We start from the raw sequence: 26241 nt of genomic DNA, 5'->3' as shown, positions 1-26241 counted from the left end.
AGTGGAGGGACAATCCATCTGGATAGTGATTAGTTCCAGCTCTAAGCTCTCATTCAAGGGTCAAGATACTTGAGAGTTTTTTGAAAACAAAAAACTAAGAGTGGTGTTACGTTTTCAACAGGGTGACTGCTGCTTGCTCCTCTCTAGCCACTGGGACTTCACATGATGGAAGCTATTTAATGTTAGACCTTTACCCTAACTCCTCCAACAGAATAAGGTTACTTATTTTGGCAGACAAGTACATGCTTATTATTTTGCAGTACTGTGTTATAAGAAAGTGTTAAGTATGTCATTAAATACAATGACAGAAGTTTTTAAAGCCTAATTGATTTTTGTAGTTATTTTTTACATCATTTTAAAGATAGCTGAAGTCTTTATCCAGTCAAAAATGTGACAATCACACCAAATGCTGATTTCAGGTTCTGCTGCAGATTTCCTTTATTTCAAGGACCAGAGGATGTTCAGAGGTGCTTCTGCATCAGCCTTCCTTAAAGATGAGCTAGAATCACAGACTATAACTTGATTTTTAGTGCAAGTTATATTTTACTCTGCTTTGGGAGAGGAGATTGAGGCAAAATGAGATACTTCCCATGTGCAGATCAGATTTCAAACAAGGGTTGATTGATTCTAGGTCATGTATCCTCGTTGTGATTCATGATCATCTCTAAATACAAGGAGTATAGTGAAACTAGTCAACAGATTTCTTTTTAAATTTCCTATTTAATGAAAAAATTAATGAGAACTTTGTGCAGAAGTATTTCCTTATTCTTCACTGTGCAGGTAACAGTACAATACCTTAAATTCCAGGTCTGTGACATTACATCCTTTGATAGACACTACACAAGTCCTAATACACTGTAGTTTTGTAATAGTTGAAGAAAACTGGAAACTTACATTTTACTTGTGGATAAGTTTATTTAAAACTTTGTAATTATACTAAAAAAAAATTGTATAATTAATTTCTATATTTATGAACTTGTCAGGATACATGTATAGTGTTGTCAAGTCTACAGCATGGCAAATAAGAATTTTAAGCAGCATGATGATGAAAACTTTGGAACTAGAAATAATGTATGACCCTTTGGTTGCACTGTGATGTTTCTTTGGTAGACACAATTGTAAGTAGTGGTTGTTTAATTTAAAATGCAGAGTTTCAAAGTGTGCCCAACGAAAAGGATTCTCAGAAGGAAGTATCAGTTAAAAAACAGAGATAGCAATAGCAGGCAGCTCCTCAGAGATTCTTATGAAAAATCCACTTTCAAAGCAAAATCAGAACTTTGCCATATATGGATACCACTGAGGTAAAAGAAATGGTGGTTGTGAGTTATTCCTTGTTTTTATATAACGTCTTCCATGACCTCTTGAACCTTGGCAAACGTTATTGAAAGTCTTAATTATCTATTTTACCGTTCTAAATACAAGCAGATACAAAGGATGGAGAGCCTTGCTGATTTTGGTCCACAGCCTGGGGTGAAATTTCAGCACTATTTTAAAATGATGAGGTAAAAAAATCTTCCTTAAACTGGTTTCACGATCTTCATTGACAAATAATTCTGTTGGGGACAAGGAAGGAAACGAGAGGTAAAATGATGTACACAAAATACTTCAGTGTAGTTTTGAAAAAGACATTAAAATGGATCAAAATATGTTTAGGGTGTGGTAATTTCAGTTAAAATACCGTGACAATATGTAATTTTTTTCAGATTAATGTGGACTCTAGGCCAACTGTTGGCTATTTTGTGTTAGGTTATTAATTCTTCTAAAGCAATTCCTTGTTCCATCTTTAGTTAATAGGTTAGTTTAAACCTAAATTTTAATTATTTCTTAATAAAAATCAGTTGAATTTTTTTACAGCTATAAGGATACAATCCTTATCTCCTGCTAAAACAGAGGTGGTAGACTCTGTGTGAGTCAGGAGTGTATCCTGTCGATGACGCCTGTCTAAGCTCATCCCACAGCAGAGGAACAGTAACATTCAGGAATTCTTACCGGCAGGGAATAGAGGAGCACTGCTGCAAACAGGAGGAGGATCAGCAAGATGATGAAGCCTATGAAGAGCCATTTATACCTGCGCCACACAATAAACTTCATGGTCTTGCAGGGATTTGTGAACCAAAGGAAGGAGGTATCTGGCCGGCTGCATTTTGAGAGAAGTAAGTGTTATTTATACTCTAAAACCAGGGAATACTTAAGCATGAGATTATAACACTTTAAAACATGTTGGTCTGGAGGCTGAAGAAAATAGACAGTTTTGAAATGCAAGGTAGCAGCTGCAGTAAACATGTGCCATTAGTACTTGAAACCACCTTGCATTTAATCCTAATGCTTGCAGGAGGAAACAGGATTGGTTTTTATAAATGGAGTTTTGCAAAGGATAGCTGTTGACTAATATATTACTGCACGCATCAGAGTAGCTAGATATTGGGTATTTCTAAAGTTAGTGGGATAAAAATATCTTACTTTGGTAGATCTAGTTTGGGGTTCATGTTGGGTTCATCTCTTCCTTTACCAGCTGGCCTTTCCTCAGCTTCTTTTTCATTGACAACTTCCAATGTCATTTCAACTTTACCCTTCAGAAAAAAGTGGCACGAGACAAGCATCTTAGTGAAATTGCACTAATAGGACTTGCTTGGTACTTATACAGAATAGCTGGGATCAGCTCATGGTGTACGTCTGTGTTTCTGATTTCCTCCTCAAAATATACTGATTTCTGTACTATGACAGTGTCACAACAGGTAAAAAACAGGTATCAGGAAAAGACACATAGAAAAAAACAAATCACTGGACATAAAATTGTTCTGCTAATTCATCTATAGTTCTAAGCTATAATTATTTTTCCAATTTAGCAAAACAAAACCAGTTCTTTCAAGAGCAACCCAAGGACTGCATATTTTCCAAATGACCATGCATCTCATTTTTCATACTGCTGTGGCTTGTAAATGTTTCTGAATATTTTTTCCTCACTTATTAAATTCCAGTAATAAAGTTTTAAGGCAAAAACATTAGAAAGAAGACACCTTAGAAAGGCTTAATATTCTGCAAATGATAAATATACATTTATATTCTCTGTAGAACAAGTTAGAATGTTTTGGGTCTTCTGATTGCATACATAATCACAAAGCTAGTCTGAATTCTCAGTACAGCGATTTTGTTTGCTATGTACAAAAGTCCTTTGGATTTAAACATTTTCCTTTCATCTTTAATGCATTTGGGATGCCTCTGATGTTCTTTTGAGCAATAATGTAACTAAACTAAATATTTTTAACAATAATAACTAAAAAATTACACAATCATTTAGGTTGGAAAAGACTTCTAAGATCACCAAGTCCACCTTGTCAACTACAGCATGGCACTAAGTGCCATGTCCAGTCCTTTCCTGAACACCTTCAAGGATGGTGACTCCACCATCTCCCTGTGCAGCCATTCCAGTGCTTAACAATCCATTCTGTGAAGAAATTTTTCTTGATGTCCAAACTAAATCTCCCCTGGCACAATTTGAGGCTATGCATTCATTCACACAACTTCATCAGCTGCTTTGTCAAGATAGCATGACTCAACCTGGCACCATGGTCTTTCACGTTAAACAAAGTTAGCAACAAACTACATAAATCAAGTATTAAACTCACATTTTAAAACAAAAAATTGTTGCTGAACCAAATTCCTGAACTTGTGTATGGAATGTCCTGTTTCCCCTTCCTCTGTCTACCCACTGAAAGTTAACAGCTAAGTGAGAGGCTCTTTACAGTCTTTCTTTGTAATTTGAAAAGTAAGGTGACCACGTCTGAAGTGCTTTTAAAAGAATTAATAAGCTTACCGCTAAAATCCGGGAGCCATCCTTTTCAACATAACATGGCCACCATCCTTTCATGGATTTCTGTTCAAAGAGAGAGGCAGTCCTGGGAGCCTTCTGAGAACTGTCTGCCTTGTATTCTGGAATCATGTCTATATTGCACTTCTCAGGAACTTTTGCTGGAATGATTGTTTTATGTAAATCGAGTTCCACAAAGCCTAGGAGGAAGATACAAAAGTAAACACTGCATAACACAACCAACCATCGAATCAACCCCTGCTATCTCTAAACATATACATACAGAAAATACAGGAAAGGCTATCAACAGACACATTATATGCTTGTTTGTCTAAAGATGTTGTGAGGCAGGGAAGTGGGACTCATTGTGTTTAAGCCCCTCTTGCTGGTGTTGATGAATTTGATTTCGCAAGCTCGACTCCCCCTTCTTTAATGCAATATTGTTTGATTTTTTTATAGAGAGGTATTTTTCCCCCACACATCTAAACGGAAGATATTCAATTACAACAATGCAATAAGTAATTTCTGACAGTTAAATGCATAATTTAGCAAACTTTAATGATGGTTATAAATCAAATACTTGTTTACAGGTTTTGAGGCCTACATAATTTGCATGTAAGCTAAAGACTTTGGAACATTCGATACAGAGCAGAGAATCCTGTGCAGAGCAGTATCTCTAGAAAAGATAGGGACTAATAACAGTGAAGTAGATTGCTTAAACCTAAATTATGTGCTATTGTCAATACTCTTACTTAGAAATGAAGTGCCCTTGTTTAAGTAATTTTACTCAAAGAAAGAAGCAAAGTAAATTTTCATGCACATTATCATTTCATGTGCCCTCTAAGAACGTTTACCTGAATGAAAACTATCTTGGTTTACCTGCCAGTAGGCCTTTACTGAGTGAGTACTTACTCATTCAGTAAGCCTGTATTGTGAAGGAAAGCTGGAGTATATTTCCAAGGTCAGTGTCTCATTGTAAATGCAATCCTTATGTGATAATTTAAAATTGTTTACTTTGATATCCTGCTTTGAGACAATAGTAACTATTTTCATTCAAAATCTTACCCAGATAGTCATCCAAGGAGAACTTGTCATTATCCCATATTTGAATGATCAGTTTAGGTGGGATTCTGAATTCTGTCTTGTCAAGACTCCAAAAATGTTCCTAAAATTTAAAAAAAACAAATACCAAGCACCTTTAAAAATTACTTATGGAAATTCAAAGCTGGGGGTCTGCTAGTACTTGTGAATTTTGGGGTTGGTGGAAGTATTAAAAGATCTAATCTTTCCTTGCTAAAAGCAATCTGCTGTTGTTGCCAGTGTGTTGTTCCTGGCCCAAAGGCAAAATGAATCTGTTCACAATAGCAGTGTGAGAAAGTATGCAGAACTGAGCCAATTGTTTCTTTCAATATGTAGGTACAAATTACCAGGCTAACTAGAATCTGTATTCTAAGCATTGAAATCTTTAGAAATACTTACCTTCTTGGAAACTAAACAGAGTTGCTCTGCTGGGAGATAGTCAAAAGGAAAAACAAATCTCCAGTTAAAGTTCCCTTCTCCATCCAATGATCGGTAGTGAACATCAGTTTTCTGCTTATTTTCTTCATTACCAGGCATCCATCTGAAAATATGGAGAGATGTGTCTGGTGTTTGCAGTGGGACTACAGTGGTGCCTGTTTGTACTGGAACTGTGTCATTAAGGGGTTGCAGACAAGCTGTAAGAATTGCTCAGAGGGCTGGGGAATTGTTCACACCCTTTTGCAGTTTGGTTACAATTTGGCACTGGAAATAGGAACATCTGAAATGAATTTCCGATCTAAGACCAGTGCTGTATCAGCGGTGAGTTGCTGAGTTCTTTTTTAATGAGGAATTAGATCTGCTTGGTAGTATATTTCTTTGCTATCTATTGCTTTTTTAATATTAATACTAGGGACTGTAAAACTTAAGAACCCAAGTTATGCAGCACCAAAGCTAACTCTCTGCCTTTTTAGTTGCTGTCCATCTCAAGAGATGAAATTCTGTGATCTTTCACCACACATTAACTGGTTATGGTTTATCTTATAACACTTCTGTACTTCTCTGAGGGTAGCATTTGACTTGGCTGAACCAAATAATACTTGAAACCCATGGTCCAAGTATTCCCAGGACATTCGTTATTCATTTTAAGTGTTACATGAGAGAATGCTCTTACCCCTTCACATAAATGTCACTCATTTCTTCTCCTGTGATGCTCTTTTCATCCAGAAGGACATCTTTGGTGTTCCAGATGATCACACGCAAGACATACCTAAGAGAGATGTTTGGGGCAAGAGATTTGGATTGTTTTGTCAAGGCTGCCAGAGGATTGTAGTATGTGGGGATACTCACTTCTTGGCTTTTCGGGGAGTGATGTTGAATGGAGGGCCTGGTGGGCCTAAGCTTTTGGGGAAAACATCCACCCACATCTGCAGCTTTCCCTGTAGCAGTGAAGAGACGGATAAGGGATTGTTTGTTGCATGTAGGTTTATCACGGCCCCTTAATTTTTCAGATAAATTTTTCTGGCTTCTACAGAAACTGTCTTTAAAAAGTTGTGTTTTATTACGTGTCTAGACTAACCTGCTTTACATTTTAAGCCAAGAAATAATGATTTGTAGCCCTCTTCCCCTGAGAGATACCACAATATTAATATGACATAAATTCTGGAATGCTCCATTTCTGCTTTCGAGAAACCATCACCAAGCCAGTTGACAGTACCTGGGAGATGTTGGGCTGGAAAGTGCTATATAAGGTTCTTGTTTCCACATGTTCAGGTACCAAACCCTGGGTTCTGAGGATATGAAGGGCTAACCGCTCTTCACCTGGACCAAGATGCTGATGCAAGATTTTGTTAGCCTCTGAAATAAAAGAAATGGGAAAAAAACAGGGGCTTGTGAACTGGAATTTGCATTTGAACTTAAAAAAAATTAAACCCAGATATTTAAAACTGAGCATAAAAGTGTGTTCAACTTTGATTTTTCGCCAAAATATTTTTCTAGTATTCCATAAACCAGAAAGTTTTATATTTTATCAATGTGATTCTAAGACATACATATAAAGTAAGTGAACCAACTCACCAGCTTCCTCCAAAGTATAGGCTCGACCCCCGTAGTTAATCTTTCTGCCATTGTCAGAGAGGACAGGAGGAGCATAGCCTTTAAACCTGGCTACATTTTGCAGTAACTGGGTGGGTTTTAGTTGATCACGCCAGGTATTCACACCTGAACTTTTATGAAAGCAGAAGAAACATATCCTAAAATTATTCACCATTCAGGGCATTTACACATCATGTAAAAGATGTTTATTAAACTAGCTCAGAAAGAGCAGCACTGTAACTGTCTAGATTGAGGGCTCTGGAGCTTGATATAGTGACATAATTTTTTATCAGCTCATTTACCTTCCAAGACAGAGTGTTTTTTTCTTTATGTATCAAAATAATTTACACTCATAGATGTTTTCATATTTACTTGCAACAGTGGGTCAGAAAAATTCTGTTAAGTGTGAGTTCTCTGGACAGAAATAACATACATTAGTGTATTAAGAAAATATTAAGATATTTGATACCATGGTTTTCATGAAGGCTGAAAGATGTTCTGAAGACTTACAGCTTCATTTGGAATTTAGATGATAGAACAAGCACAACAAATACCTTTGATAAGCCACAGCACTGTTTTTTAATCATAGAGTTAAGGTTTTTTTAGAGATTGGGTACTAGGTCTTACAGATTAAAATTTTCAACAGATAAAATTACTTACATCCAGTACTGCTGGGGGATGCCACAGTGAGCTCCATAACGAGAAAGGAATCTGTTTTCCAGATCAATTATGGTTTCACCCACTTTTTCATCACGAGTCAATGCGTCATAATCATACACTGAAATTTTCAGATCCTTTTCTTGAGGCAAGAAGCAGCTGAGTTCATACATTCTAAACATAAAAATTCCCTGTTAGGGCTATTGCTGTTTTGAGAAATGCTTCTTATTTTTAAACTTAAATACAAATTGAAAAAAGCGCTTGCTAGTTTATTTTTGAGCAATAGCTTCTAGAAGGTATTAAAAGGATGCTTCCAGCAGCTGTTATCTTTCATGCTCCAATTTCTATTTGCACTTATAAATAATGTCATTTTTACTCCTTTGGATATTACCTCCTTCCTTTCTGCTCAATGTATTACTTAGATGTTTTCAGTGCATGAGTTTGAATTGGGACTGAGGAAGGAAGTTACTTTGTGTCTGTAATCAAGTATCTTTGCTGTCTATTTCTTTGCATAATCTGAACAATTAAAAACCTGTAGCACAAAATTGCAAATTATGCTTTTCAAACCCTTTATAATCCTTCTATTCCTCCTCTCTGAACTTTTTAAGTTATCAAAATCCTCCTACAACTCTAAACTAGACCTAGAATTTCAGAGTAATTGGGCAGATGATGTAATTTTTCACTAGCTAGTATTTTGTATTCATATATTTCAATGATGTCATTAACCTTTGATGGAAAGTCCAGTGTCCTGGGAATGCATGTTAAGCCAATTACTTGTGAGATCCATCTAGTTTTCAGAGTTAAAACTTTTTCCATATACCATAAGCATATCTAACACCACTGGTTTTAATACATATACAGTGTTTTACTTTTTGCAAATTAGTCACATGACAAAAAAAAAATCTATGGATTAGCCAAATATCTGTGTTTTTCAATGATTTCAATCACTGGAATGATTGAATGCCTTATGCAATTTTATTCACAATTAACTGTCAGTATATAACTATGAATAGAGCACTGAATATTTCAAGTAATGGCTCCCTAAAAATTTGGAAAACATTCTAAAATACAGTAAATTGAAAATACAGAAAAGTATGTTACCTGCCAAAGATTGGGTTGAGGGTATTAGGCACATAATGATCTCTGTCTTCAATTACTTTCTTACTTAGAGATATTTTTATATAAGGATCACACTATTTAAAATAAGAAAAAAAGAATATTGTTAAGAAATAGCTCTCAAGACTAACTTTATTGAAAGTACAGGAGAGCAGTGGGGTGGCAGACAGAAGCAGGGAGCCTCACCAGCCCGTTGTTGTCCTGGGGCTGGAGCTGCAGGGCTCGCACGATGTAGATTCTCACGATGCACTCCTGGGGACCGCTGTCCGGCAGCTCCCGGAACTGCCGCGGAGGGGCTGGAACCGCAGGATCCTCAGGCAGGGCATAGATCTTAAAGGATCCCTGAAAAATTGTACAGACACTTGGTCAAGATAAAAGCATGAAAAGTCACTCTGCTAAGCCTGCTCTTTCTTTATTTATCCTACACATACACACTGTTTTATATAGGATTAGCAAAATGATAGCCTGATCCACAACGACTTAGAAATCTTTTGTTTTAGTTGGTTTTGGATGATAAGACTAAAAAGACAAGGTTATATCCTCTGCCCGTTTAACTCAATTCAGCTGTTTTGATGTCAACACAATTCCTCAGTTTTGCTCCAGCTAAGAATATGTAACAAATACTTTGTATTTGTTTCTCTGTCCAAAAACATCATTTAAGGTTTGAAGGTTTTTTGAGTCGTTGGTTGGATTTATCTATATTAGCATTATATTAATCTATAAAAGACAAAGTAACACAGAAATAGTACAAAATACCTCTTCCAAAATCATTCTAAAAATATGCTCTTTGGAATTTTATTCCTGTTTGAGAAGTTATCTGGGAAAGTTCTGTTCCATGGTTACTGGGGAAGGTTACATTAGCAGGAATTATATTTATTTTCAATTAACATGTAGCATATCTAATGTGAGCAATGTGTAGCTGTACTTTCCTTGAAAAAGATGGGCCTGTAGCTAAGTATCTACAAATATCTGTTGCCCCTACTAATGCACATCCATATTTAAGCTTGCATGTAGATCTAATTAAATAACCACTTACATACAAAAGACTGCAACTAGCATTTTTTGTTGCCCATCATTTGAAATTTACCTTGAATTCTCCAACCACTGATGGATCATCACTCTCCTCAGATTTCCCTCTGTATAGTTTAAATGTATCACAGAAGTCTGTTAAGTTATTGAATTCAGGTACTTTTTCCAATTCACAGTCATACACCTTAAAAAAAGGAAAGTTTAGAAATTATCATATATATCAGCTCCACCATAGTGGCACCACAAAGTATTTTATGTTTGATGGAATATTTTAGGGAACCAAAGTTTTTGCAACTATTTTCATATCAAAGTGGGAACAAGTGCAATTTTTTGGAGAACATGTGATAAAGCTTGATCTAGGCTTGGTTAAAACCAGAGTAAGTAGCATGCCACAAGCTCATCTTTACTTTCTTTGTTAGGAGCATTAGATAAGAAATTAAAGTAGCCTCACTTCAAATTTTAGCCAACAAACAGTAAAAGCACTGATTCTCTGTGCTCATACTTTCTTAATGTGTATGTTTACTTAGGATCTGCCTGGAACCCAAGGAAGTCGAGAGTAAAATTTCCTTTGACCGAAAGTGAGATTAAATTATTAATACATCTTTTAGTAAGTGTAGTTCAGTAGAAGAGAAGCCAAGATATCTTCTTAAAACCCTAAATTCTTAAATTCTTAAAATCATATGAATTAGTAAAGAACCTTTATAGAAAATTATGTATAATTAAATTTTGCAGATCATTAAAAAAAGGGACAGTTTTGATCAGGTCTTGGGCCTATAAACTCTGAAACATGTTAACTTATTTTATCCTGAGGAATACCTTTAAAGTGTCATATCCTTTTTTAATGTACTGTCCACATTTTTCATGTTCCCCTATTGACGCATAAAATTTGCTCCACCAGTCAACAATTTCTTCCTCCTTAAAGAAAAGAAAATTAAAAAAGCTTTTATTGGGAGATAAAGCCTCTCTCCTGACATACTGTAAGCATAGTAACATATAATACGCTCTGAAACTTATTATCAGTTAAGTAATATTAAAGCTTTAGCTGAAAGAAATTTAGAATACAATTAAGGCAGCATATCACCTAGATACTAGCAATCGATACATTCTACTAATACAGTATTTCTATTTTTTTTTCTATTTTTATTTAAGTCTCATAATCACTGTTTAAGAAAGTGCTATTATCTGTATTCAGAGTTTGCATAATATAATTACTTACCTCTGAAAACAAACTTCCAATAGTAATAAATAGCATTCATTCTCTATGAATGAACAGAACGAGTAGTATTCATCCACTGTGTAAATCTGATTTTTTTTTTAAGATTCTTTGGATTTACAGAGAATCTTAAAGTATGATGCAGATCATTAAAGGTGAGGGTTTGCTTGGGCTGTTTTGGGTTTGGTGGGGGTTTTTTTTATATATAGGGCTTCCTATTTCAGTCTTGCATATTTTTCCTAAATTTACCATGTTACAAGTTCCTTGTAGGTTTTATATCAAACACTTTCAGAGACTACTGTTCTCACCCACATGCTTAAAATGCTAATTTGTAGGCAATATTGATATACTGGTTTTCAACTGGAGAAAGCAATGTGTAGATTTTTTTAAAGTAGTATACCTTACCTTTTCTGTGAGCTGCTCATGAGGATCAAGTCATAAAAAAAGAGCAAAATAAAAGCAATGGTAAGAATATGATTTGTAGAATTTTATACAGTTAAACAGGCTTTAAATGTTTAGGAATTTGTATAAACTAAGTGTGTAAAGTAAGTTACTAACATTAATAATTTAGAAATGCTTTTGAAGAATATTCAGACACCATGTGTTTAACTTGATTTTTTTATGCTGTCAAAAAAAAAAGTTCTAGATATTGAATTGGAGCATGCATATATATTTATATATACACACACATACACATTTTAGAAAGCGGGTTTTCAGGACTGTAAGACATTATTATTATTATCCTGTACTTTGTTCTTCATATAAAAAAATGTAAAAAGTTTGTGTCTATAGCTTTATCCATATAAGTGTAAAAACAATGTGCACAATCCAAAATGCTTCACCTGTTAGATCACAGATACTGTAATTATGACCCACTAGTCCATTAAGAGCCAGCATCATGCATCCCGTCTGGAAGCCACGATTAGCAAGTGTCATTCCTGCTGGTTTTTATACATTATACATTGTGTTTTCATTTAAAATCATTAGCAGTGAATTTTTGTGCAAAGCAGAAGAAATATGCAAAACATTTTATGAATACAAGCCAAATGCATCAATAGTTGAGTACATCACTCAGGTATATCCTTCTCATTTACTCCCATTTCTGTTCTCTTAAGTAATTATTTCACTGGGATGTTCAAGTCTATCTTATTTTACTAGTCTTGTCTACCTTCAAATCATAAATTCAGCATATTCTTATCAGATTAGATTGGGACTGTCATTTTGTAAAGGCAGTTGGAGTGATTCTTTTGTGGAAAGAATATCATTAGTGATTTGCAAAACTTAGTGGCAAAATTCATGAGGTAATTTTGAATAGTTTGCCATATTTAAATGTCACTTTGTTTAAATTCTGGTTTGTAATGTTGACAATGTAAATGTTAGCTTGCATAATTACACAATCATAATTTAAAGACCAAATTTTAAAACTCTTCACAAAATATACTGTGTAGAACTCTGAATCTTTCATCAAAGCATAACGTTGGGAGAATTTAAGTCAGGGCTTATGTCTTAGGTTTGTAATTTTTTTCCCTTGATATACCTCCAAATGTCTCTTCAAATAATGCATTTGGTACAAAGTAGTTAAGGAGAAAAAGAAATCAAAACCTTAAGATCTTCTTTAAAAATTCCCAGAGCAAATAATAGTCTTGAATACTTGGATATTATTGTTATTAAAAGTTGTAATCAGGATGTGCTCACAGAATGCCAAAACACAGAATAAAATGCCATATGATAAATTAGAGATTTTGGAGTGAAATAGTCACATGGTAAAACCAATGAAACATTAATGTCCTTTTAAAAATATATCCAGTAACTTCACTGTAGATTGTTATACACGAAGTTGTCAAGACATTAACATTTAACAATTATCTTTTTGAAAATTTGGAATTATAGAAAAAAATCTGAGAGATGCAGTGGATCCCTAGAAAAGTCAGAGTTAGATTTTTTTAAACTTTAATTTTATTTTCCTGGAAGTAGACTTCTAAACAAAGTTTAAATATTAATAGCATAGTGAAATAATTCCTGTTTATTTTCTTGCCTTTATCACACAGATTCTAAGTAAGTTGACACATAAAAGAAGTGTTTAGTAGTTCATACATATTGTATATGCTTCAGAACAAGGATACTTAAATATAACTAATCCCACTGGACTTGTGAGCATCATCTCCTCCAAAATCTCTCTGGCACAACTGCCAAGAGAAGAATCCCCTCAAGGCCCCAAGGGTTGACACTCCTGGTCACCTGCATGCATCAGGTTGGTACCTACATGCACTGTGGTTGGAGAAGCCATTTTGCTGAGTGCTGTTGACATACTGCTTAAGCACTGGAAATTGGAATGTAATTGATGAAATTTTGGCATTTTGTGTCCTCAGGATGTTGTCTGCATAGCACTTACACTTCCCACAGTTTTACTTATTTCAATTTGGATTGTTCTGAGTTTTCATTCCTCTAATAGGGATGCTTTCACTGTATCTAACGATATAACATTATATATATAGTATTATATATATAATATATCATTCATATTTTATATATTATCATAATTATAATATATAATCATTATGTAATGATAATAGATATTACATAATATATTTATTTTATATATATATAAAACATATATATAATGTATCTAATTTGGCTTGGGTGATGTCAAATAAAAGAAATTGTGTTTCTGCTTGTGTAGCATATTAAAATTTTCACTTTTAAAGTGAAATAAACTACACAAATATAATCAGTTTTACTGGTGACTTTGATGTGCTAAAACTTCTTTATTTTCTAAATATTTTTCCTTAAAATTTTAAAATAATAGTTGTCTGTTCCAGCTTGTATTAGAATATATATTATTTATATTAGAAGAAATAAAGTATTTCAGATAAAAGTTAGATACTGGTCTAAATTAAATATTAATGACAATTTACATGTATGATGACATTAATCACAAGATCATGGTCTATGATATACTTAAATTAGAGTCTGAATATGAAGATAATAAGAAGAGATGAAGGAAGAACAAGGCAATCATTAAAATACTAAAATAGCAGTAAGAGTTCAAAAGTTTAAATTCAGTAGTATTTACTTTGGGACTGCTGTAACAACGTAAAATATTCTACATTTTCAGAAGTCAAAATTGTGGATTAAGAGCCTGCAAAATTGCTGTATATTAAAGGGCATAACTTCTCTGCCTCCTTTAATGTAACAGACCATCAGAAATCTATGAAAACACCTTCTAGGCAAGGGAAACATCTTACAGTCCTAAAAGAATTTACACTTTTTCCTTAAAATTGTACTACTTGAATTCTGTCTTCAGTCATGTTTCAAGTAAGCAGAATTATTTTTTACCTGGAAAGTAAAACTGTATTGTGGTGGCCCCAAAAGAATCAGAGCAGTAAAGAGACAAGACACAACAGAAAAGGAAGAAAAGTGTTAGTGCAGAAGAAAATTGCTTCAGTGGAATTGGGTTGGATGGCTTCAAGGTAAGAGAGGCCAAGCTGTGACTGTGATAAAATGAAGGGCTGAAGGACCAGAGCATACACCTACTTCTAACTCCTTTATCTAGAATGCTCAGTCTGTGCAAAATCAGGCTGCTCTAACCACCATCAGTGGGAACTGGGTGATGTTCTATCACATGCTTTCAGTAGCTATTGAATAAGTGAATTAATTCTTAAGTTACTGGTGAATTTGACCAAGGATGAAATGCTAGAGTTTGGTGTTTGCTATATGAAAACAAAGATTAAAATTATCAACAAATTTCCTTCGCTTTCCTGTTACCAAGTAACTTTCTTCCATCTGGCTTTCCAGAGGGTTGCACACGTTTCTGGCAATTTTGCTGTCTAGAAAGTTCCTCAGAAATCAGAGATCTTAAGAACAAAGTCAAGCATCAAATTTCAAAGGTTACCTGAGCTGTTAGCAGTGGCTGTGTGTCTTCCATATCAATTACTGTATCCTGGCGAGGTGCAGCAGAGAGCAGACTAACTGTAAGCCAAAGGTTTTATTAAGGCAATATAGTGTAGGAAAAATATCTTACTAAACAGTTTCATCAGATTTAAATCCAGACAGTTACAGAGGATGTAAAATAATTCATTGGCTATATGTCTGATCCTCGAAAGAAAGCAATTCATTGCCACTTTTTGCTAAAAACACACAAAATACTTTTCTGCAGGATATGCGAACACTTCTCAAATATCTAGGATTAAAATTAAAACATGAAAAATATAGAGGAAATGTCACCATTGTATTCATTATATTTGCTGGAATACTGGATCATTTCTTTGGCACTAGTGCTGAGGTGGTCTGCAGGTAGTTAACTTCCAAGTTGATACTAAAGAGGAACTTCAAGGAATGAGCACATCAAGTCCAGGAGTGGACTCACCTTTGCATTATGCCCTCTTATGGTTCACAGAATGTTACATTAATTAATACTCAATGTTATCTGAAAGGAAAAACATCTAACAGAATCTCCACCTAAGTACACAACACGAGATGGCTATTCATCAGTACAGCATGCAGGGTAAGCAGGCAGGTAATTCTAGCATCTCACAAGAAAGGAGAACTTTTCCTTTTCCAGCTTTCTACCTTTCAGCTGTGGTGCAATGTCCTGTTTAGTTGTGTAGGGGTCACAGCGGAAGCGTTCCAGTAAATCGATAGTGCATTGTCCCACGATGGGCTTCCTTCCAAACGGCCTGTGGTCTATTACTTTAATAACAAGAGATGGACTGTATAACTCCTCTTTTGGTAAAAGCTAAAAGTAGAAAGGTAGAGAGTTTTTTTACAATGCAAACAGAAGAAAAAGAAAGAATAAAGATTTCCCCTCTAAATTAGAGCTTTATTTATTTATTAATTTATTTAATATTGAACTACTATCTTCTATGGCTGTATGGAGAATGAAAATTTCTAATCTTATCAGTCAATAAAAGTCAGTAAGAATAACTGCCCCAGATCTTGAATTTTCTTGACTCTTGCCCAGTGCCCATCCTAGCAATAAGAAAGCAGACAAACATTTATAGGTAAATTGATGCCTTTTCAAATAAAAAATATATACTGCACTGGATTGAGCATATAAATTTTGCAACCTACCAGTGACTGTACAGACATGTTTACATGATCTTTATTGCAGTTTTCAGGCTCATAAATTGCTTATGGTAAATCAAAAAAGGATGTGTGAGTTTTTCTACTGAGAACAAATCCTTGACCTTTAAAACTATGGAGGAACTTTTTTTGCTATAGATAGCTGGCATATAGGTTTTTGTAACGTACAACTTTCATGAAGAGAACAGAAGATGGAAAATTCGGTGTCTTTTTGAGGTTTCTGATCACCACAGATTCCACCATTTCACCTCCACATTCCACAATTAGACTTGGAGACATAACAGGTGCCAGTTGGTAGTTTTTCATGTTTCGCAACCCCCAGGCCAGAATCTGTAAAATAAAATCCAATATAAGCAAAAGTGGGAAAGGATATCAATATGCTTAATATAATACTCAAAAGTAACAAAGAAGAAATTAAATCTTTTCAATAATAATATATGTCTGGCAAAATATTTCAAGGTTCTAGTTCTAGGAAAATTAATGGAAACAGTGAAATTCACAAACACTTAGAGGAAAGAGTACTTGTCACTATGAATTTTCTTTTGTTTTCTTTAAGTAAATACACAAACTTTCTGTCTAGAGGATGAGAAGACTGCACTTGTATTCAGTTACTTTAAGAGCAGCCATACCTCAACAGCAGTGAGTTGAACTATTGGTCTGATTCCTTGAGGGACCATGTAAAGCTTTGGGGCCCTTTGTGATGGAAGAATTGGAAGGTTGGTACCACCCTGTTAAGACACAAACATGAGTATTAGTATCTCTCATCTTTCTTAGATTAAATACCTTGCAAGGACTAAGTTCTTCCCATAATGTCTCACCATGAAAGAATATATGCTGTGTCTTATTATATTATACATAAATACAAAAAAGAACTATATACCTTGTCTCTCAAAATAAGTTCTGCAGCAAAAAGAATGTCTCCACTAGCTTTGCCATTATTTGTTACAGGATACCAGAGCAGTTTTGGTGTGATGTCATCTTCTGGGATTAACTTGACCATGGGGGAACAAACACTTCTTCCAAGGAATTCGTCTTTACCCTGCAACCAAAAGTAGCGAAAATAACCATTAAAGTACTATCAGCTAATATAAATAAATAAAAAAAGCAATCAGGGTAAAAAGATTTTACCTACCACTTGGTCACTGTCAAAAAGTTCAATAACAACATTAGGTGGGTTTTGGGCTATTGACTGTGGGTCCCCATATATCTCAATTTCATTAAATATGAGAGTTTGGTCCCATGTAGGATTTAGAGTTGAATGAATGATCTCAGTTGTTTTGCTTTGATGGAGGAAAGAAACGTGAGCATACGGATCTGAAATATTACAGAAAGATTGAAAGCACAGAGTTACAGACAAACAAAACCACATCAAGCCATAAGGCACACAAGCACATTTTTTATCAAATATGTTATTTTTCTACTGTTGTTATCAGTTCTATAAGCCATTCTATGTAAAACAAAAATGAACACATATACATAATTTACATTTAATAGAGCAATTTTGATTTGATTACTAAATCATTTCCTTCATACAAGGCTTGATTAACAGAATAATAAATGAAAATGATAAAATATCTTGAAAAGCAGAAAGAGAACCAGAAAACTTAAATGAAATGTTTATCTTGTCTTAAATCCTGTCTGTAGAAACTCTTTTTTATTGTCTCCATTGAGATGCAACTGTACAGCCTCATAAATAATAGAAAGAAATAATTCAAGTTCTGACTAGTTGCCAAACAACAAATTCTCCCAAGCTATATTGCTCAGATCATGGTTAGCTTTCAAATATGCTTATTTATTATTAGCAACCTCTTGTTGTGAAACAGCTGAATGATTGAAGTGGTCTAGGCCCATTATTTGGCAGGCTTTTAAATCATCAAGAGCTCTGTAGAAGGTATCTGATGATGATCATTAATGTTTCCTGTACAAATTCCAATTACTAAGGACTAAAGGCAATTTTAAAGCTTATCTTTAGGTCAGTTTCAATAGATTCTGACAAGGTACATGATCAGAGTTATACAAAATTTGTCTAAATCTTCAAACTAATTTTAAAGGAAAATAAAATGTAGATGAGCTAGTTTATGTATGACTGCATCTGAGGTACCTGTCCTGAATGATCCATATGCAATTTAGAGGCATTTGTAATTGTTTCTTTGCATTGTGCTGCATATTGAAATAAGACCAAATTCACACAGCCATACAAAACTCTCCTCATTTTAGAAAATAACACTAAAATTTGTAAAGCACTGTATCTTCTGTAACAGAGGCATTACACTTACTCAATTACAAGGAAAAAAGAAGGATGCAAACAGAGGGTAATGGAGAAAGAAAATTCATTTCAGTTTTGTCTTTTGCTGAACTTCCTTAAAAAAAGTGTAAAGTCATATTCTTACAGAATCTAAATTCAATTTGCTCTGTGATTTTCCATTGAAATTTTGGTGACAATTAGCAAAACTTGAAAACTGAGTATTAGCCTGACTACAGAAATGCCGGATGGACACAACACTGTTGGAATAGCTAAAAGCTGGAAATAAACATGTATAAACAAATAAAAGACATGCTTATCTGTAAGGCACAGTGTAGTTTTCTGCAAGTTCATTTCCGAAATTAATTAATTTAAACCACTGAACACTGAGAGGCAGTTGGTGACATAACTAATGAAGAAACCATCCAGCTTTCTTCATCCTTGCTTTTGTGCAAGCTTCCTGCAGGACAAAACTGCATGTAGGCTTTGGTTAGAAGGAGCATCCAAGGTAAAAGGAAGTGCCTGGTCGTGGGAAATTCAGACCTCATCTGAAATCTAATTTCCTCACTGAGAATTCACTGGCAGCAACTGGTACAAGACACACAGAGTACTTTGTTGGCAGCAACCTCTGGGGCAGTAGCAACCAAATCTGGATCATACATAATAAAGCTGAGACTTTCTTTAAGGCATAGTTTCAGTGGCTGGAACCTACACACCGACCTTAAGGAGTTAAGATATTCTACATCCAAATAAATCAAGGTACAAGTTCATGGCAAAAGTTGGTTTTCTGCACCTTTAGTAGGATTTATCCATACCTGAAAAACTGTCTTTGTCCAAAGCCATGAGGTTTCTTGCCTGGTAGATGTAACAGCGAAGGTGGTAAGTATATACTCCTGTATCAAACAAATAAAACCAGTTCAACTGCATTATACAGCCTTCTTTTCTGTGATTTTGAGTATTGAGCTACTTTGAGTTTATACAAATGCCTTACACATTTTAACACAAGCACTGTAGTAGTATTTTTACTTTTCACATGATGAGTGTATTAATATCACTGAGATAGCACCTGAGAACATTTGTTCCAACACAAAAAAGAAATGAAAAAAAATCAGTTATGCTATTTGGGCTTTTTTCACCATATGATCATCTAAAAATCCTTCTATTCAAAAATTTCTGTTTGAAACAGTGTGATAATCTAGCTCATCCAAAGAGAATCAAGAACTGGGCACTCCTTTGCTTAATTTAAGTATTCTCTACAGCACTTCCGAAGTCCTGGGTGATTCACACTTTTAGCTCTTAGCCTAGAAAGTTATCGCAATTGCAACTCTGTCTCTTTGGTTAAAAGATTTTAAAAAATAAACCACATGTTAGGTGGTATAGCTTAAAAAGGAGATGTGAGTGGCCCAAACTCAGGACTTTGTGGGGCTAAGTTACTACAGCTTTTCTTTAAAAGATGTCAAGTGTAACCCTTTCTACCCTTGAAAAAAATCTGAGCCACTATATAGCCTAATTGGGATGAAACCTCTGACCTCTAGCAAGAAAAAGTGCCATTTTCCTCCAGTTATATTATTAAAAAGAAATTTCAACAATGTTCTCCAGGTTCTGAAATATTTAAGATTTAGACATCCATTCTCAGCAGGCTGATCAAGTTGTGCAGAGTTCAAATAAAGACAAGTGTTCCATTCAGAGCTCTTCAAAAAGGATGTTAAGTCCCAGGATTGGCCTCTAGCACTGGTGGCTCCCATCTCAACATCCCTGCTTTTGTGATTCACATTAGAGTGATTACAAAGAATTTAAAACCCATTCAGGTCGGCAGAATTACAGTTTTGTTCACTTTGCCAACTCAACCACATGGTACTGCTTCCTCTGGGCCAGGCATTGTCTGATCCTGCACTGAGCTGGTTAAAAACCAAAAAAGTTAAGTTTAGCATTAAAATTTCTGCTCCATACAGAGTTTAAAATATCTGTGGGACAGTGGACTGACATACCAAAATGACTGAATTTTTCTTTAATAACTTAAATAGGGCCCAATCAAGGGTCTGATAGTAATTACTACAGAAGGCATATAAAACTAGAAGTAAATCACAAAGAGTTATGATTCTGTTTGAGACCAAAATGAAACAGACATTTTTGAAAAAGGAATTGTTAAAGAACCTACTGTCAAAATAGCAGGAAACCATTGGTGTATTGGCACCAAACACTGTTGTAGCTGACTCCTTGGTTTTGTCTGAACTCTTCCCTTCTCCATCATCAACACTATTGTCTGCTCCCTGGAATTACACACAGAGAAAAGGTATTGAGTATTTACAAATATAGAAGGATGTTGATAGAAATGGACTATGTGGGGGAATTTATGGATCTCCATCTCTCTTCCAGCACAAGGAGAAATTCACTTCTGTGAGTAAAGGTGCTTTACAAGATGTTTACTCATGTCCAGAGGTCATTTCCTGTTGTCAATTGAAGCTCTGGAGAAATCATATGCAGTCATTTCATCTTACTTCCAGAGTATCTTATTTCTGGAGATGTACTAGCTACCTGCCAGCTCCTAGTGAAGGAATAGTCACAGGTTTTCTGCACTGTGCTATGGCAGACAACTGCTCTAAGGTTTTAGCCCAGCACTAGCCCAGGAGCTATAGCTGTAAGCAAAACTGAAATAGGAATTATTAAACTCGAAGCAACCAAATTAACTGGAGAAAGAAAATGTTATCAGTGAATCCTTGGTGAACATTTGGTGCAAAAAAGAGAAAGAAACCAAGAAAAAAGCGTGAAGTTCTGTTAATTCTATACACTCAGAATTATTATATATTTTATAGAAACAAAGGAGCCTTCTCACATTATTTGCTAGTGTTTGTATTTTGGTAAATAGAGGTTATTCGTGGCTGTGTTAATCTCAAAACTTGAGGAATAACTGCATTCTGCTCATCTATCTGTGTCATATGAAATTCTGGCAACACTTTATTTTCTTTTCTTGTGTTTCTTTTTTTTTTTTTTCTCCTTGTATTTTCTTGTGTTTTGTTGTTTATACAAGCAAATATTCATCAGGGGCTTTTTCCAAGCCTATTGTCTTTTGTGCTGATGTTAAAACATCTAAATTACATGCATGAAAAGCTTGAGCTATCTTTTCACTTTACTTACAGGAGACCCCCCCAGTAATTTATAAATCTAGTAAATATCACATAATGCAAAAATAAAAATAATTTGTAAAATAAAGTAATAAGTAAGATTTTAAAAATATAAAACATTAATTACATATAATGTGATATATAATATTGCACATGTAATAAAAATATTAAAAATTAGTAATAATACAAGAATCTCTACCTCAACTTTAATGGTCCCTTCCCAACTAAATAATTTAAGCAATATACACTGTATTAGCTTCTCAGTTATACACTAGCTTAACAATTCAGGGGCTAAATGTCTGATACATTTTTTTAATTGACTGCAAATTACCAGGGTGACCTCTGAAAGATGTCTTTGACACTGTCCCTTACCAAAGCACCTTCAAGTTTAAAGATAGCTGCAGCACCATGTGTCTCAGAGGGAGCCATTTTTCGTCTCCATCGTCTTCGGCGGAAAGTATCAGAGCTGCGTTGTTCCCAGTGGAATTTCCAGCCAATCAAGGAAGCATATTCCCATCCTTCTTGATCTTCATATGATGACCTTCCCTTGAAGATATAAATTCTTGTTATCCACAGTGTTGTGTAACTAGTGAAATAAAGCAGTGTTTCCTCTGGCAAGCCTCAAAACCCCCTCATAAACCAAAGCTAGAAACATCAATGTACAAAAAGATAAAGAAAGGGAATTTAATGAAAATATAGAAGGTTGTTCTAGATTTTGGTTGATTGGTATTACCTTTTTTCTTCACTCAGGTAATGAGTAATCTCATGCAGCTTAAAAAAAACCAAAACAAATAACCAAAATCCTGAGACTGTTACAATGTGCAAGTCCCTGACTGGATGTGTCTTTTCTTACCCTTCCTGCTGTCACTCCTTCAGACAATTCTCTCCTACGTTTCCGCACCAGTCTTCGTCGTCGGTGTGTGTGGTACATTTTCTCTGCAGCAACCCACGACTTGGGTTTAGTGTCTGGAGGAATAGTAATTCCATATTCCCACCCTAAAACAGAATTGTTGAGTTGGTATATTTTCAGAAATCCAAGTGAGATACAAAGAAGAAAAGCATGGGGAATAGAGTGACTGCACCTACAGAGCATGAAGTTTTACCACACAAGACTATTCAGCATTGCAGACCCTTACACCCAACAGCCAGGGGACCACTGATGGCATTTTATAATGATGCTGTGTTGTGATGTATGTGACAATAAAAATCTCAACATTACAACAGATACAATAAATTCCAAGTTCTTTTCTTTGCGTTTTTATTTTCTCAGATGTTGATGTCACATTTTCACACTTCACTGCAGGAAAATCTAACCCTTAATTTTAAATAAGAGTCAAATGTTCTGTGCACTCTTGTGACTCCAGCAGCTTTTCATTTAAAGGAACACTAACCACATGAACTGTGATCATAAAACTTTAAGAATTGGTAAGCCTGTTACTGTGGTTTTGGTCTATGTATAATTCATTTGGCGAGCATCTAAGATTCAGAATTTAATTTAAATTAATCTCATAAAAAACTTACTGCAGACTCCTACCAGAAGTTCCAATTAAGACACTTATCAGTACTCGAGGCAAATATAAGATTTTTTTCTACTTTAATAGCAAACTATATTTTTTATTTAGAAGCAGTAACTATTTGAGAGTTTTCATTTGGTTTAGAACAAAACACAAAATTTCTCATAGTTCTACAAATTTCTGGGTTTTCCATTATCTGCCATGATCTTCCCTTTTTGTAAAAAATTATTTATTTTGTTTTCAAGCCATCAACCCAATGTCCTGTAAATACTTTCCTATGAGACACTAACTACTTTTTCCTATTGTTGTAGAATCTAAATTATGGTCTTGTGAGCTTGTTTATATCACAACTTTCTGTGATGACAACAGTCTTAATTTACTGAAAGTAATAAGCACATTAGGATTTTCTAACCTAATCATGTTAGTAATATATATAATCTGAAAACCTCTGTCTAGCAGCACCTGACTCTTCACAGAAAGATTTTGAAGTTTTTTTAATTTCAGAATTGCCTAATAACCAATGTTTCATCCTGATCAGTCCTGCACGGCTCCCTTCCCCCAAATTCAGTGCTGCTATTCTGCTCTCAGCAATTCAGGAATCCTTCCTATACTTGTGTGGTGTGTGGCCAACACAAACTGGTTCCCCACTTCCTTTAGTCCCCAGACCTCCTGATTCATTTTGTAGCATTATTTGGTGACTCATCCCATGGCTAAATGCTCACAGGTAAATTACCAGACTGATCCAAACCTGGCTTTGCCACATATTCTTGGTGCAATTACAGAGCTTTCAGGTCTCAAACTTCTCTAAAAATCCCTCAATTGCTGCTACTAATCCATTAAAATGGAAATAGAAACAGCTGCAGACTGAACACTTTCTCAATGTCATATTATCTGATTCCTTAAGCAACTTTGTCCAAGTATTTCCTTGGTATTTTTCCATAGGGCAACCAATACCACGCCCAGAATATTGTCTTCCTTCATTATGAACAACAGCAGATTGTCCTAATATCAGCAGATAAACAGTAAATCTTACCATTTTCATCCACTGCTCGGTTTAAATCGGATTTCCAAGCATCATCTTCCCACATCCATCCAAAAGGACATGTGAATTCACGTGGGGGTGGGGCTTTTTCTCCATTCTTTTAGTAAGGGAAAGATAACAGTTTTCTGCATTAGTAGGGTACATACACGGTGCAGCAAAACACAGTACTCCTTCTCTTAAACCTTCACTTATCCAGTGAAAAATTTAACTCTCACCACATCTGTGAAACTCTGCTCAGATGCTTTCCATTCTCCTCCAGGATAGCGACTCTCATTTTCATACACTTCATCAGTAAACTCAGTATGACCAGCATCAGCTTCAGTCAACAGACTGCATGTCCAAAGAAAATACAATAATAAATAAACCCCATTTTAGTTCACTACAGAGAACATACAGAAACATAGCACAGACTGTGCACACATGGGGGTGTTCTGGATTGTCCAGCTATATGAAGGAAACTTAGGAAAAAACACTGAAGTAACTAATAGTAAGCAATAGGAGTAAGCAATAGGAGGAACATTACTCATAAATATGAGTGACTAGCAGGAATTTATAACTGCTGTTTTATTCAGGATCTGCTTTCAATACATCCTCTTGGAAAAAGAAAAACACATCATAAAATTAAGTGTAGGTGACATGGACTGTGTCATAATGAATTATATGTGTCTCTAAAGCACATGCATCTATGCATACACTAGAATTTGGCAATGTACTTAATTTTCTTTCCATTTATGCTGTCTACAAGGCAAAAAATGGGTTGGCTAATATTTTTCTAATTTGCAAGTAAAAGGAATAAGAGAACATTAAATCAGATAAAAGCCTTTTGCTATCCCTTGGTGGTTCAGTGTGGTTCAAAAGGCACTGAAGTGTGTTCCACATTGCCATTTGCTGGCCAAATCGAGCCACAGATCATCTCCCAGTGGGAGCAGCTGCATGGCAAAAATATGCATTTCAACAGGATTTGATGCAATTTCTTAATGTCATCTTATTTATAGAAAACTATTGATTTAATATAAACAAATCCCCATCCATTCATACCTACAACTGATAAATTTTTTAATGGATCAAATAATAGTACATATTTTTCCTGCACAGTTTTTCTATAGCAACAGTTCTGTATCTTTTTCACCATTAGCTCACAAGAATTTAAAATGGGCCAAATATTTTCTTTTAGGAAGAAAGAAAACAGTCTCTGTCTCATGCTGGTGTTTGTTTATGAAACAAATAATGTTCCCAGTCTGGTTTAAAGTGTGGCAACACAGTCGGAGTGACACAACTCCAGAGCTGAAAACCTCTGGAAGAGCAAGACTGAACCTGCTAGAGCTGAGGAAGGTCTGACACTTCATGGATTTGTTCTGCCAGGGGAGGAGCTGCCACATGGCACCACAACCTTCCACAATAGCCAACATAACATGGGGACTGCAAAACCATAAGCTAGTTCTTAGAAATGGATGCTTTCTTTCTGTTGCCTGTTTTGTTTTACTTTTTAAAAAGGTTAATATTCATTTTAGCACTATTAACTAGCTTTGACTAGCTGTTTTTTGTTGTCCTGGAAGATTCAGCTTAAAATCCCTTTCTCAGCCAAGTAAACAGAGAGAAGCTTTTACTCAACACGACAAATGCCTTTATTCCTACCTGCATAAAATTAAAAAAAATCTGACCTTCTTTCAGGATCAACCATCCATTCTCCTTCCCAGTCCCAACCCTTTGGGGGCAGAAAGTATTCTCTTTTCAGTTTGATTTTTCCTGTAACATCAGAAAACTTGTGGCGACCAACAAGTCCTGAGGTACCCCACTTTCCAAAAAGGAGAGCCTGATTTTCATACTGTGTGGGAAGAAAGCAAAAATCCAATTATTATTTAGGAATAATAAACAGCTTTTAGGAGGAAAAATATATATATGTAACTATTATAACTGAAATACTTTACTATAAATTTACTTCCAGTGAAATTAAATACTCCCTTTCCAAATTACTCTGCAATATCATCATTAATTTATTTCTTTTTTTTCTTCTGTGCTGCCTGGTAAACAATCTTCTCAGTGTAATGCCTCCCTACGACGACAGTAAAATGTTCTCAAAATAAAAGCTCTCTTAGATAAAATTCTGTTACATTATTCAGAGACGTTCCTTCTGTTCCCTAAATGCATGATTCTGTCATTCTTTTCCATGTCAAATCTCCTATTTAAAATATTTTCTTTTGTAACATGTAGAACTGAATCAAAATCTAATCACAGTAGCTATGAGGGGCATGATTCTGCTGTCAGTCTGTCTATTTCTCCTCCTGGGATGATTTGTAGTTTATGA

At 35.1% G+C, this 26241-nt stretch overlaps 1 protein-coding gene across 1 annotated transcript in view; it reads right to left on the bottom strand.

The window, feature by feature from the left end:
• Nucleotides 1–895: 895 nt before the first annotated feature.
• MYOF (myoferlin) overlaps nucleotides 896–26241 on the bottom strand; it is a 62224-nt gene continuing 36878 nt past the window's right edge. Inside the window, exons 26-54 of the mRNA XM_014875337.2 lie at nucleotides 25598–25761; nucleotides 24152–24266; nucleotides 23928–24033; nucleotides 22234–22376; nucleotides 21753–21926; nucleotides 20417–20528; nucleotides 19074–19151; nucleotides 17149–17330; nucleotides 16897–17055; nucleotides 16646–16744; nucleotides 16185–16346; nucleotides 15504–15669; nucleotides 14827–14903; nucleotides 11340–11351; nucleotides 10538–10636; nucleotides 9780–9905; nucleotides 8879–9034; nucleotides 8678–8769; nucleotides 7580–7750; nucleotides 6902–7050; nucleotides 6543–6682; nucleotides 6176–6264; nucleotides 6000–6095; nucleotides 5288–5429; nucleotides 4874–4973; nucleotides 3815–4008; nucleotides 2461–2570; nucleotides 1990–2137; nucleotides 896–1553 (exon numbers count right to left, since the gene is read on the bottom strand). Coding sequence (XP_014730823.2) covers nucleotides 1518–1553; nucleotides 1990–2137; nucleotides 2461–2570; nucleotides 3815–4008; nucleotides 4874–4973; nucleotides 5288–5429; nucleotides 6000–6095; nucleotides 6176–6264; nucleotides 6543–6682; nucleotides 6902–7050; nucleotides 7580–7750; nucleotides 8678–8769; nucleotides 8879–9034; nucleotides 9780–9905; nucleotides 10538–10636; nucleotides 11340–11351; nucleotides 14827–14903; nucleotides 15504–15669; nucleotides 16185–16346; nucleotides 16646–16744; nucleotides 16897–17055; nucleotides 17149–17330; nucleotides 19074–19151; nucleotides 20417–20528; nucleotides 21753–21926; nucleotides 22234–22376; nucleotides 23928–24033; nucleotides 24152–24266; nucleotides 25598–25761 — 3597 coding nt within the window. The 3' untranslated portion in view covers nucleotides 896–1517. The remainder of the gene's footprint in view (nucleotides 1554–1989; nucleotides 2138–2460; nucleotides 2571–3814; nucleotides 4009–4873; nucleotides 4974–5287; nucleotides 5430–5999; nucleotides 6096–6175; nucleotides 6265–6542; nucleotides 6683–6901; nucleotides 7051–7579; nucleotides 7751–8677; nucleotides 8770–8878; nucleotides 9035–9779; nucleotides 9906–10537; nucleotides 10637–11339; nucleotides 11352–14826; nucleotides 14904–15503; nucleotides 15670–16184; nucleotides 16347–16645; nucleotides 16745–16896; nucleotides 17056–17148; nucleotides 17331–19073; nucleotides 19152–20416; nucleotides 20529–21752; nucleotides 21927–22233; nucleotides 22377–23927; nucleotides 24034–24151; nucleotides 24267–25597; nucleotides 25762–26241) is intronic.

This window comes from Sturnus vulgaris, chromosome 8, assembly GCF_052056855.1.
Source record: "Sturnus vulgaris isolate bStuVul1 chromosome 8, bStuVul1.hap1, whole genome shotgun sequence".
Classification (NCBI taxonomy): domain Eukaryota; kingdom Metazoa; phylum Chordata; class Aves; order Passeriformes; family Sturnidae; genus Sturnus; species Sturnus vulgaris.
This window is presented reverse-complemented; position numbering and strand designations above follow the sequence as displayed.